The sequence below is a fragment of the Cnephaeus nilssonii genome (genome assembly GCF_951640355.1).
Source record: "Cnephaeus nilssonii genome assembly, chromosome: 1".
In the NCBI taxonomy this organism is placed as follows: domain Eukaryota; kingdom Metazoa; phylum Chordata; class Mammalia; order Chiroptera; family Vespertilionidae; genus Cnephaeus; species Cnephaeus nilssonii.
Window position 1 is genome coordinate 92,539,857 of NC_137072.1, and position 14,520 is coordinate 92,554,376.

The following is a 14,520-nucleotide window of genomic DNA, read 5'->3' on the forward strand; positions in this document are numbered from 1 at the left end:
TGGAAGTTAAAAATAATTTTTTTTAAGTGAAATGCTTTTTCCTTGTGTTCATCCGTATAACCTCTGGCATGAGGAATTAGACACAGGGCATTAGGTCTGCAAAATGAACTAACAGACTCACTGACTTCTGAGAAGAATTCAATTCCACGTTTTCCTGGAAATCTATTTAATATGACAGAAATTAAGAGAGCATCAGAAAAAAAAAAAAAAGGCAGCGAACCCAGTTGCCTTACCTGGAGCAGACGTTCCTGCTCCTGCTGCCATTTCTCCTGTCGCCTGCGCTCTTCTTCCGGGTCCCATGCCCAGAACTTGAACTGCTTAGAAAATAAAAACATGATCAGGATTGAGCCACGTCCTCAAGGCCTGGCCAGCGCGAGGGACACGGGTAGCCGATGGGCTGGCATCCGACGGACACACAGAAGAGAGCCTTCGTTTATCTAAAGGTCCTCTTTGTCGGCCGCACCGCTATTTAATCTTAGGCCCTCTTTGGTTCCCTTCCAAGAGGCTGATAGGCTTCTGTGAACCTTTTAGGAGCTAATGAAAACACGAAGTAATTAGCCCCTGGCACGGGCAGGCTTTTGCTTCATTTCTTTTAGAAGCGATTTCTTAAATGAATTCACGCTCGGGAGCGTAAGATACTCATTCTGCATATTGATCCTGGGTGCAGGCAAATGGGACCGCTTATCTCAGCAGAGCTGCATTTTGTCATTTCTTATGCTGCGGCTGCTTCCCACACCGGCCTTCTCTAACCACTCACCACTGCCCACCAGCGTCATCTGAGATCAGGCAATGGGGAGCCCCTTGCCTTGGAACCCACATAACAAACAGTCCAACCCAAAGACTCTCTCTCTCTCTCTCTCTTTTTTTTTTTTTGTCTTTTAAGTAAGTTTTTTGTGAGTTTAGGAACCAAGTCAGTGGACAGAAATAATAGGAGAAAAATGCATGAGTCAAAGCGAACACCCAGGCCACAGGGTATAAGATTGAGAGGGTCCGGGTGGGGGGCGCGGAGGGGAGGCAGAAATCCCAGCTGGTCCTTGGGGAATCAGCAAAAGGGGGGCTGTAGTGTTGAAAGCTGGCTCCCCCATCACCCAGAGTAGGTGTTGAGGCAAACCAGGTTCCCCAATAACTGTATTTCCTCCCTTCCCCCTGATGGGGTAATTTGGGGGAGACACTTAAAACTGCTTGGGAATCTTGAAAGAAAAAGTGAGGTGAGGGTGGGAGAGTTAGGGAGAAAGGGAAGAGTCTGGGGTACAGTCAAGGAAGACAACGTTCAGAGAAGATTCAAAGGCACGGCGGTGATTCTGCGGCCGCACCAAGGGGCTGTGCTAGTTGACTGAGCCACAGAGGAACTGAATTCTACAAACGGGTGGGAATTTCAAGGGTGAGCAAGGGTGACAGGCTCAGCCCTGGAAACACCCCGTTTAGAGAAGAGCCAGATGCGCAGAAAGTGTTCAGATAAAATCGAGCAGCATGGCATTGGATAGTGTCACATGTCTTGACACTTGAACTAGCAAATGCTTATTTTATTTCACTTAAATAAAAAACTGAAAACTAAACGTGTGGTTACTATTACTCAAGGTACTGATTGCGACAAGGGGTGCAACCAAGACAGCTTGCGTCTTGCAGAAAGAGTCCAGGCTGGGCCCTACTGCCAACTTAACGATGTTGAATGACTGTTCTCAAAAAAAAAAAAAGAAAAAAAAAGAATAAAAGAAAGATTTTGAATGCTTACAGAAAGTGCATATTTTAATACTAATTCCTACTGTCACATGCATTTTAATTGCTTCTTTTACGTTTTACTTCCCTGACTCGCTTACCCTTTTGTTTCCAGATCATAGCTCTGCATAATGATAACCCACATCTTCCTAATTCACCTGGCAGCATATGCATGACTTTCACCTATTCTTTTGCAATCGTTTGAAGCCCATTTTTTTATGGGATCTTCTGTAAGCGAATCAAATACTCTATAATTAAAATCACACTAAATGCATGATCTCATTCCTTAAAATGAGTTACTCACAGGTGTAGTTGCAGGTGACTTTTCACTGCTGGGAGAATCCCCTGGACAGACAGAAAGAAAAAGAAGATCACAGTGTGAGTGGCTTCACACAGTATTTCTCGTTGACCCTCTCAGTGGAGTGTGACTCCTATGTCAGCTTCAAACCAATTTTTCTTGTAAGCCAAGAGCATTAGAAGATCAGAATAGAGCAGACCCCTGAAGCAGTTGGTACCCATCACCAAAAGTAGTCAGGACCAGTGTAATAAGACTGATGCCATCAATTAGCACCCAGTACTAAGCGCTAGGAAGCAAAATCTATTCCTACTAGTGCTGGTTTTTAATACGCCTTGCATTCTGGCTTGATTGACAGTTCCCTCCCTGTCTGCCATGGAAAAGTTTCATTCAGAGAGAGGCCAAATGTCACCCAGGAAATAAGGAGAGTGACACAGTTAACAAGAGAACCATGTTCCCGGTAAACGCTTCTCATCTTTGCTTTTTAAAAAAGAAAAGGACAATAAAGAGGTGAATATTATTATTTCTTTAGATTTTCAAAATCAAAGTAAAATCCTGTGAATTTCCCCCCCAATTTTAGTATAACTGGTACTGATATCAAAGAACTAGCTCTTTGCTAACTGTGTGCCAGAAACAAGCATTTTCCCCCCCTGAGGTCAGAAATGAAGAAAAATACGACATTATTGGTTGCCCGCAACATGGATTTTTTTGCACAAAAGAAATACAGCTAGCCAGTATGCATTTTACCTGACTGGGAGAAAAACTGGGAACGTCGCCAAGAGTTCTGAACTCTAAGCGGAAGGCTGGCAGTGCCAGGCGACTCTAGATCAAATGGCAGAACGGAACAAACAGAAAATCATGAGAACGGGGTGGGGAGTGAGAGTTGTGTAGAATCTTCTCCCAAGTCCCAGGCCCAGGTGTGGCTATCCAAGAACTGAGAGGGAAAGCATCTAAAGTATAAAATATCTCAATAAAACTCACACACACCCTGAAGACATGGACAAAAGTCAACGGAAATGAGACAGTTCATGCTATTGCCTGTCTTCCTTGGTGTCAAGTGACATTTGATGGGCTCATACGTAAAGGTGATATTGTTAAAATGTTGAATCTCAAAATAATAAGATGATATGCTATGAAAGAACAAAATGCACGGTGTGCATTGCTTTTGGAGAACACTAGAAAAATATAAAAGACAGCAGAAATGAGTTCAGTTATTGTATACACTTCATAAAGGTTATGCATGGAAGTCTGTGGCAGAAGTTATATATGTGTGTCACAAGAGCATGTAAATGTCTATGTGTCATGTGACAGCCCCACGCAGACACAAGCTCATCTGCATCCTGAAGCTAGCGCTGTGCCCGTTTGTCATCATTCTCAATGCACATAATGGATTTTTTGCACAAAAGAAATACAGCTAGCCAGTATGCACTTTAACGTGCACATATTTTCCTGAAACACCAATGTGAGGTATCTTTCTACTGTTGGGAGAGTTGAGAAAAGGAAATTTGTCATCTTTAAATGTATTTTATGAAGGTTTGCAGAGTAATTAAAGACTATTTGTGCATGTGTGTATGTTTAAGGGAAGTCTGTGGGACAATGTTAGGGCCCAGTGGCCTGTAAGATCAGCCTACGAACAGATGGCTTTATGGAAATGGGGGAGATAGACTGTCTGGGGGAGCGAGTACTAGGTATGGCTCCAGGATTCCCCATCTTAAACCTATAGCTCCTTTGGACCTGAGGTGCGTGCGACCTCAGACTAGTCAGTTACAGGTGCACTGACTTTTTATATCTGGGCAAAGATCTATCCTTTCCCTGTCTCTCCAGATAAAGACAAAACATAGCTTTTAAGATTACATTTATTAGAGGCCTTCGTGAAGGATATGAATTTATACATTTTAAACAAATATTACTGTTATTTCTATATCTGTCGGCGACGTCTTTGGAGCACAATTTAAACACACATTTCAAGTCTGTGGTCTTCAGAGTGTGGTCCCTGGATCTGCAGCATCATATCTCTTTGGGAGCTTGGCAAATACTGTGGCCTCAGCCCAGACCTTGCGGGGCTGGGGGTCAGCTATCTGTGCTTTAACCCATCCTGCCCAGGTCCCTGGCATATAATCATGTTTGAAAATTACTACTTAAAGCCCTATCTCCAGAACAAGAACATCTTTATTTTAAGGAAAGTGTTTATAATAGTTTATTGCCTGGCATCTTGCTACTATCCTGTAACTACTAGATTCTATTGTTAGTGCTTGTATTGAGCTAAACACTTTTTTTTGGTTTATCCCAATTAATTCTTCCAATACCCCTATGAGGTTGGCACTGCTATTATTTCTAGTGTACAGGTGATGATTAGAGATTCCGGAGAACTTGGTGGGGAAGATCTCACAGGTAAGAACTGGATGAGTAAGGGTTGGAACCCGTGTGTTCTGTCTCCAGAGCCTGCAGCTGTGATTACAGCTTCCTTCCATGAACCAGACAACAAAACTAACTACCATGGCTTAAAAATAATAGTTTCTTCTCCACATTCCTTATCTGCACAATGACAAAGTGCTAGAAATAGCGCAGAATTTAAATTTGTCTAAATATGGCCAATTGCTGGCCTAATCATAAGACTATTTTTGTCAATTCCCTTCCGTAGGACTGAAAAATTGAAAATACATGTTTTGAAGACAGTATTGAACTTGTTTCCACATTAAGAAACTAGTGATCATCAGTGCATGCTCCAATAAATTCCTTCCCAAGTACTCCCTGTTATGTAGAGAGAGCCCAACTTATCTCTCAGCCCTCAACAAAGGTTAATAGAAGCCAACTCAGATTCTATCTCAAACAGCTAACCACCCTTGTAAAAAAAAAAAAAAGTAACAATAAATCCCCAGCCACAATATGCCTGCACCATCCTCTCTTTGCCAGGACTGCTCAATCTATAAAATAAGCTGGGGAAAGTACAGTCAAGAAGAAAAGCAAGATACCTTACAGTTCTTGCCTCCGGAGCTTAGCTGTTTTCATATCTACAGAGAACTCACACCAGTAAAGCCCAGTGGTCTGCTCTGAAGAATAGTCCCTATGGATCATGGACTTCTTAGGACATCCCCCTGCTGTTCACACCACTAAGGCTCCTTTTGGGGTGACTGTAGGCACCTAGATGTCTCACCAGGATAAAGGGATTCAAGTTGGGCTCTTAAATAAGGAAAGGGTGAATTCACAACCTACACATGGCCTAAAAGGTACTTGGGAGTTTGCAGTGGTCAGTGCCTTTTACAACTTCCCCTAGGCCCTAAACTCCTATCTTTTTAGAGGCCACCCCTCCACACATTATATGAAACATATGAAACATAGTAAAATATACCCCCAGCATATACATGTATTTAATACACACACACACACACACACACACACACACACACACACACACACACATCTATTCTTGCTATAATAGTTTTTGGAAAGATTAAAGGTTTTGCTTATGAGTAATACATTAAACCTATGATGCGGAATGATTTCTCGGTGCACACCCAGCAATTATTATGAAGTAAGAAAGTCTGACTTTCTTCTAAGATTATTGTCAAGTGGATATTTTATAAAGACTACATAATTAACAATTAATGGGGTTGATATAATATTAAGATTATAAACTTTTCGTTAAAGTTATTGATTTTTCCCCATTTTGGAGACAATAAAATTATTTTAAGGAATCAAACACTTGTGTAGGCCTTATCATGCCTGTGGTGCCTGGCTGACAAGATGGTCTTGGCAGCTGGGGTCCTTGGCTGGGCCACAGAGAATGCAGCCCCAGAATTCTACTCTGAAATCAGTAATCCCGCCACTGGGCTCTGCAAACACTGTGGCCAAAGGGACATCAACATAAAGGAAGTCATCCTCACTCACATGAAGTAACATTTTACTGCAGATGGGCCCAGAAGAACATGTAGGACTAAAATCAAACATCTCCTTGTCTTTACCTTGAGAATTGAAATTTGGCAAATGTAACTGGTTGGTTTCAGGCATTTTGTCCAGAAATGGAAACGTCAAGGTTGCTTCTGGTTCTGGAGACTTTGGCTTTACCACCTGGATCAGGAGCAAGGGACACAAACATGGCAAGAATTGTCTATTAGTAAAGACACAGGAGAAATAAAATGAAAGAATCCATGGCAATCACATAAGTCAGTAAGCCCAAACATCTAACTTTTAAATGAAAAATTGGCCCCATTTTTCTATCCCCCTTCATGCTTTTCTACTTTAATATAGAAGTCAATTTTCCAGAGGTATCTAATGAGAGCATATAAAAATTTCATGATCACTTTTTTCCCAAACCCAGAAGACAGTATTCCATCTTTGGGATTATACATCACTCTGTCTCATTTTCTTATTGATCAATCACACAGTCTCTCCCTGATGCTACATAATGCTAAATTTATAATGTCAGGATGTGAGATGTTCCATATAAGACTAAAAAATACCCCCTTACTACGTAAGTGCTAAATACTAATGTAATAGTACCTTCTAACGGACATTATTCTCAGATACTACACAACCCCCCATCAAATTCATGCAAAGCACATTAAAGATAATATACTTTGCCTGTTGACATAGAAGCATTATTACAAACAGCCATTATCAAACAGCTCCACAGCAATGATGCCCTTAGGGGGTTTTGAGGCATGTTAGATTACTTCTCCTATGGAAAATAGTTCCCAATTTATAAATTCTTACGTTTGTTTTGTAAAAGAATTTCCTTGTTATTGCCATTTAACTTTATCTTGTTTCTCCTCAATCTGATTGGCCTTTGTTAGAAGCACCTTCTTTCTGATTTGTTGTTTCTCACCAACTGATTGCTGAGAGCCCAGATGACCAAACTAATGTCTAAAATAACAATCAGTAGACTCTGAGCAAAGATCTGAATGAGGAGCAGGGCTGGATCAGTTCATGTCCTTTTAGCTGCATACAGGACTTCCTCTGATTCACGCTGGCTGGAGGTTGGGTTCCCAACAGATTCATTTGATAGCCAATAAGGCAAGTGAGGTTATAGAGAGACCACCGTTTCATCATAAGCTGGTCTATATGATTTGGTCCTCAGGACGATTTAATGTCTAGAATTTCTTCTTGGTAGGATTCTATTTTTTCCCTTTAAATATATTTTTATTGATTTCAGAGAGGGGAGGGGAGAGGGATAGAGAGATAGAAATATCAATGACAAGAGAGAATCATTGATTGGCTGCCTCCTGCACACCCCATACTGGGGATCAAGCCTACAACCCGGGCATGTGCCCTGACGGGGAATCTAACCGTGATCTCCTGACTCATAGGTCGATGCTCAACCACTGAGCCACGTTGGCTGGGCACCTATTTTTTCTTATAAATAATATATCCAACCCTAATGGAATCCTGAAGAAAATACAGTTAATCACTCCATTCTACATTAGGGAAGTCAACCAGATAGCTAAATGAACTTCAGTATTAAACATGCAATAAGTTGACAACCCTCACATCCTGACCTCATACCATCTCCTCCATATTTAAGTAAGATAAAAACATGTTTCAGCTAATTCCCAGTTGTAAATGAAACAGTTCACAGTCAACAGAAATGCTCAAAATGACCACCATATAAAAAGATCAGTGTGTGTGTACATGGGCACTTGGCAACGCTCTCAAGTGAAGTAAAAATTGTTGCAGCCACGGTGATCACCTCTCTCCCCTTTTCTAAGAGCTAATTGTACAGGAGGGAAAGGAGAAAGGGAAGAAATTCACATGGTGTAAGAAAAGCAGTGTGTTCAAAGACCATTACACCACTTGTTAATCAACTAGCAGAAATTCTTAACCTGGAGTCCATAGAACAGAATTCAGGGGCTGTATGTACTTGGTACCAATTGATAAAAAACAGTAACACCCAAACAACAACAACAACAACGAAACACAACAAACCACACACACACACACACACACACACACACACACACACACACACACGCACACAGAGTTAAGACCCTGAAAACAATTTTTCCACAGGGTAGATGTGACACTTGTGGTCCAAAGATGGCTCACAAGTGAGGCTCTCAGACAAGGTACACAGAAGAACACTCTTTAGTTATGGTATTCATTCTGTTTGATTAAAAAAAAATTCAAGCTATGAAGTAGAGCTCTCCTTTCAATTTAGTTTTAAATGGAACAAAAAGTCAACTTGGAATACTACTAAATAATGAAGTGTAACATAGATAAGGCAAAACCTGCAAAGATAGGAAATCCTGCCTGCCCCCAATGTTTTCCCACAGTTTTGTTCCTCTTTCAAGACCTACAGACAATTCTTTAATTCTCTATGTATAAAAAGTGGGGAAAGCTAGAGTCTGAAATTTCCAAAAGGCATCAAGGCCATAAGTATTTCTGAGACTCTACCAAGGACACAGCACTCTCAGCTCCCTAAGGTCAGGGGCCCTATCTTGGTCACTGTTGAATAGCCACTGTCTAATACAGTGCCTGGCACATAGTAGGTACACAGTCAGTATTGGTTAACTAAATGATGGAAGAACCAGACATATAAGTGGTAAAATTTTTACTCTAAAGTCAAATCCAAATTTAGGGTTAAGTTTTAAAGTTGAAATATCACCACAGGTAGTATTTCCATAGGCAAGTCAGTGGTTCTCTACCTTGGTGGCCCATTTGAATCATGGGGAGCTTTTAAAAATACAGGTGCCTGGGCCCTGTCCCAAGAAATTCTGATTTATCTGAGTCGGAGTGCGCTTGGTATATTTTTAAGTTCTAAAAGGAAGCCAAGGTTGAGAACAATTGGTATAAAAGATGAAAACGTTTAGACTCCGCCTGAAAACAAAACAAATTACTATGAAGAGAATGAGACTCCAAACAAGGAAGAAAGCTAATAAAAAAAGATGCTAAAACCCATTATGTCAGAATAATAAGTTTCCAATTTCCTTGTTCAAATCTGGAGGCATCAGAAGTACGCTGCTATAAAATAGCTAAATATGGGAAGGAGAATCTTTAGTGAGCTGAGAATAATCAAGCTCATACACAACAAACCAAAACCTAACTTCAAAGCTTTATAACTTATGTGAATATCACATTAAAATACACATCTAATTATTCATAATTAAAATTGATTGTTTAAATAAAATTTAATAGATGTAGAAAGAATCCTATCTATAAAACAGTAATATGCAAATCATCACTCCGCTACACTCACAAGCCACGCCCACCGGCCACGCCCACTGGCCAATCAGAAAGGGAATATGCAAAACACATAACCAAGATGGCTGCAGCCTCGGAGAGCAGTTGTTGGAACTGGGATATTGGAGCCGAAGATTAGAGGGGAAGATCGGAGCCAGCGGGGGTCCCCCACAGGTGATCAGAGCCAGCTGGGGTCCCCTGCAGGCGATCGGAGCCAGCTGGGGGTCCCTGTCCAGGGCCCGAGCCTCAGCCAGAGGCTTGCGGCATTGGCTGGGGGTGGAGCTGGGCCACTGGAACCAGCTGGGGTCCCCTGCGGTGATTGGAGCCAGCTGGGGGTCCCTGACCAGGGCCCAAGCCTCAAACAGAAGCTTGAGGCCTTGGCCTTGGATGGAGCGGGGGATAGAGCCATCTGGGGGTCCCTGCCCAGGGGCCGAGCCTCAAACAGAGGCTTGCGGCATTGGATGGGGGCGGAGCGGGGAGATCAGAGCCAGCTGGAGGTCCTGCCCAGAGCCCAAGCCTTGGCCAGAGGCTTGCAGCCTTGGCCGTTGGGGCGGAGCCTGGTGATCGGAGCCTGGCGATCAGAGCCAGCTGGGGTCCCCTGAGGGCGATCGGAGCCAGCTGGGGGTCCCTGCCCAGAGCCCAAGCCTCTGCCAGAGGCTTTAGGCCTTGGCTGGGGGTGGAGCCCATGAGCGGAGCCAGCTGGGGGTCCCTGCAGGTGATTGGAGCCAGCTGGGGGTCCCTGCCCAGGGCCCAAGCCTCAGCCAGAGGCTTTAGGCCTTGGCTTGGGGTGGAGCCCTCCAGCGGAGCCAGCTGGGGTCCCTTGCAGGTGATCCGAGCCAGCTGGGGGTCCCTGCCCAGGGCTGGAGGCTTTAGGCCTTGGCAGGGGTGGAGCCGGAGATCACAGGAGATAGGTGTGAACTACAGAGGAAATACCTTTTCTGACCACTCATTGGCTAAGCTCCCTGTATGCCACTGGTAATATTCTTAGTAACTTGGGTATAAGAATCCAAAAAAGTGATCTAGGGCTTTTCCACCACACTCCTGGAGAAAAAAATGAAGGTCCACTGCTGGAGGGCTAAGAAATGTCATAACCTGCCCTACACGGTTTGGCTCAGTGGATAATGTCTAGGTTTGCCAACCGCAGAGTCCAGGTTAGATTCTGATCAAGGGCATGTACATAAGTTGCAGGCTCCTCCCTGGCTGGGGCCCAGGTCAGGGCTCAGGAAGGAGGCAAGCAATCTAAGTATTCCTCTCACTTTGATGTTTCTCTCTGTCTTTCCCTTTCTCTTTCACATTCTCTAAAAATCAATGGAAACATATACTCAGGTGAGGATAAAAAAAAGAAAGAAATGTCATCCTATCTAATAAAAGAGTACTATGCAGATTGATCATCACTGCAACACACAATATAGCTGCCCCCATGTGGTCAAAGATCCTGCCCCCATGTGGACACAAGATGGCAACCACAAGATGGCCAGCAGGAGAGGGCAGTTGGGAGGTACCCGGCCTGCAAGGGAGGGCAATTGAGAAGGACCAGGCCTGCAAGGGAGGGCAGTTGGAGGTGATCAACCCTGCAGGAGAGGGCAGTTAGGGGTAACCAGGCCAGCAGAGGAGGGAAGTTGGGGGCAAACAGGCTGGCAGCAGAGTGGTTAGGGGGTGATCAGGCTGGCAGGCAGAAGCGGTTAGGGGCAATCAGGAAGGCAGGCAGGCAAGCAGTTGGGAGCCAGCAGTCCTGGATTGTGAGAGGGATCCCAGATTGGAGAGGGTACAGGCTGGGCTGAGGGACAACCCCCCTCCGTGCATGAATTTCGTGCACCGGGCCTCTAGTACATATATATACACCAATTATTACTAGTAGAGAGGTATGTTTCCGTGACTTTTTCTCACTCTTGCTCTATGTCTATGTTTGTTTATATTTCATTTTAAATAAATGTACATATATTACTTGAAAGATTTATTACATATTTATGTGTACATCACTATAAATATAAATTTAAAAAAAATATACTATAGACTGAATGTTTGTGCCCCCCAAACTTCATATGTTGAAATCCTAACCCCCAAGGTAACAGTATGAAGGGCCTTTGGTAGGTGTTTAGGTCATGAGGGCAGAACCCTCATGAGTGGGATTGTGCCCTTATAAATGAGACCCTAGAGAGCTCCCTTGCTCCCTTCTGTCAAGTGAGGACACATGAGAAGTCCATCTGTAAAGTAGGAAGTGGGTTCTCACCGGACACCAAATCTGCCTTGATCTTGGACTTCCCAGCCTCCAGAGCTATAAGAAATAAATGTTGTTTCTAAGCCATCCATCCTGTGGGTACTCTCTCATAGCAACCCAAGTGGGCTCATGCATCCATCTTTCTGTATGTTCTTAAATTATTTACAATGAACACAGAGTATATTTGCATTTAGAAAAATACAGATTAAAGACAGAAAAAAAATGAGAAGAGAAAATAAGTCTTCATGATGAACAATTGTCACAGTGGCAGCCCACGGCCCTATGAAGCCATGCTAATTTAAATGTAACTGCTTTAATCCACTACGTAATTCACCTTTTGTGACAGCACCAACTCCACCTTCCCACTCATTTCATTTTCCGGTTTCTTCTGGTCTCTCTCTTCTGGCACATCGTTCCTCAGCTTGGGGCTGGAGGAGAACTCCACCGAGGCCACGGTCGGGCTGCACCGAGTCACAGTAGTTGTAAAATGCTGGGGCTCTAAAATGGAGTTACAGTCAGAAACTTAAAGGAGTTGCGTTACCATGTGACAAGGTGTATAACGGAGCCAAAGATGCCAGCATTCTCTAGGCTCTTCCATGCTATTATATAAAAAAAACAAGCAGCATAAAACACATCAAAGAATCCCACTATGAAAAACGTAAGTTCTTGATAAGAGCCAGAGTTTACATAGGAATAACACTGCACGAGACAAAATGCTGGCACGAAGTATTCTGATAGGTGGGCTGGGTGGGCCAACATCTCCAGATAGTTTCCATCCAAAGGACTGAATGGCAGCCTGACTCTTGCTTTTGTATTCCAATGTTCCTTCTTATCATCACAGGTTCATAACTGGGATGTGTTGAGGATTGCATAGTGTACACAATGCAATGAAAACAAAGTGCTCTTTGATATATAGAGAAGAAGGAGGCACACTCTAGAGTGGGTGGAAAAGTCACCCACTGAGGGGCCTATCAGAATGAGGGGTATAATCTAGTTTGGAATTTTTAGTAATGAGCGTTCATTTTTTCTAACATGCCATTTAAAGCTAATTTGGAAGTGGAAGAGGGTGAAAGGCTTTTATGTTTACCAAAATAAGAAATGTGTTGAAAATACTGAAAAGCATTCACTCAAGAAACATTCCTATCTGTGGCATTACTTTATTCTTTCAAACTATTATTTTAAACTATTCACCAGCTTTATTATTTCAGTGTCTATTTTTATGATATATATATTTTAATCTGTCTTATAAATTGCTGTTGCTGTGTGTTTAAAATATGACCCTCAGTTTTTATCATTATTTATTTGGGGCAATATAATCTTATTTATGAGGATGGAGATACACTTTCAAGAAAACAAAACAAAGCAAGGTTTTTAGCGCCAGATCAGTCATAGTCAGAATTTCCCTAAAACGCCTCTAGGTGGCAGCACAACCCCACACCAGTTTTAGAGTCTACCTTTCTGTCGCTCATTTAGGAGGAATTCTTGACTCTCTTTCTTGACTGTTATATCTTAAGAGTTACCATGATTTACTTTAAAACTAGTCTGGTAGGAAACAAACCTGATGAGGCAAGTTCTGTATCCCCTTCTTTTAGGTTTTCACCATCTTTCTCATCTTCTTGGCTGTTTGGTTCCATTTCCTCAGAGGTTGCCTGAAAAAAAAAAAAAAAAGATTTTTATCCCCCCTTGAATAAATAATCCCTTAGAAGGTTGTAAAAAGGTAGAGGATTTCTTTCTTTTTTTTCAAATAATACTATTTAGGCAAACAAGGCGAGTTGCCTATATGCATGCATTCTTTCCTATTTCTTAGGCAGCTTTCTGGTGAAGGGCTGGCTTTGTGGAAGCAGACAAGCTGGGAAGGAGAAGAGAGGCACTGAGGCAGCAGCACAGTACGAGGGCACACCCACACCCACTGCCCACCTGCCCACCTCCTCAGATGGCCTCAGGTGCACATCCCCATTTTTTTCTTCTTTTCACCACCAAATTTTCAAAATCGTAGTTACCACCCACTTGTTCCCAAATGTCTCTAATGTTGGCTTAGGGTCCTATCACCAGTGGGGGGAAAATACTTTTGTTAAGATTACAATTAACCTCTCAATAGCTTGTCTTCAGCATAGATGCCTGTGGTTCTTAGCATTGTGGAGTTTATTCTTAATGATCTCTTCTCAACAACTCTATTATCTGAGTTCTTATTTTCTCACTCATTCTCTCTCTCTCTCTCACTTTTCTCTTACTGATTCTTGGTCCTTTTCTTTTCATAAAAATATGGGTCACTCCTGAAAACTTCAATTATTTTCCTCCACCTGTGCTGAGTCACCTCAAATGTATCAATTATTGCCATGGGTTCACCATTATATTCTTTATCCATTAATGACGTACTTAAATCTTTAACCCCTAGAGCCCATCAAAGCTTCAGTTCAGCTGACCTACCATCACTGTCATGGTAAATGTCATGCTAAAGGTTACCCTCAAACAAGCCTCTCTTCCAAATCGATGATTTCCGTTTATGGCATTAATTTTCCCCATCACACAAATTAAACTTTGAGGTGTTTCTTGACTCAGGTCTCATGAGTGTCCATCATTTACCAAGTCCTACCAAGGCTTTAACACAATAGTTTTCATATCCATCATTCCTTTATGTTTTTTCAGCTAGGCATCTCTCTGGTTTGGATCTTGCTGTCTAATTCACTTGGCACATCACCATGATGCTCATCTCTCTCAGTAGTACCTCAACTGTATCAGTGTTATGCTTGATATTCCATAACATGAAAAGAAGTTGGAACAACCTAAATGTCCAACAATTAAGGAATAATTGTTCAAAAAATGAAACATCATCCTATATAATAAAAGGGTAATATGCAAATTGTCCCCTTGACAGGGAGTTCCACCAGAGTTTGACCAGGGGACGGGGCCAGCCCGCAGCCTGGGGCCCCTCCCCCTGGCCTGCCCAGCCAGATCTGCCCCTATCAGGGCTGGCCGGCCAGACCCCACCCGTGCACAAATTTGTGCACTGGGCCTCTAGTGCAATCATAAAAGGATATTGTACAATAGTTAATGATATGTGAAAATATTTGCTATGTAATGTTAAGTTTAAAAATATATACTGTATAGATATATG

General features: G+C 42.6%; 1 protein-coding gene across 8 annotated transcripts in view; it reads right to left on the minus strand.

The window, feature by feature from the left end:
* The window catches only part of LIMCH1 (LIM and calponin homology domains 1), a 321,534-nt gene that overhangs the window by 22,249 nt on the left and 284,765 nt on the right, over positions 1-14,520 (minus strand). For 5 of the 8 annotated variants that reach the window (XM_079777576.1, XM_079777575.1, XM_079777579.1 and 2 more), the window contains 5 exons: positions 12,964-13,054; positions 11,740-11,903; positions 5,974-6,079; positions 2,021-2,061; positions 234-314 (listed from right to left, as the gene is read on the minus strand). In XM_079777576.1, the coding sequence (XP_079633702.1) occupies positions 234-314; positions 2,021-2,061; positions 5,974-6,079; positions 11,740-11,903; positions 12,964-13,054 (483 nt within the window). Of the gene's footprint in view, positions 1-233; positions 318-2,020; positions 2,062-2,758; positions 2,834-5,973; positions 6,080-11,739; positions 11,904-12,963; positions 13,055-14,520 lie in introns of all 8 variants that reach the window. The other 3 variants (XM_079777573.1, XM_079777578.1, XM_079777580.1) reach the window with 2 other exon arrangements.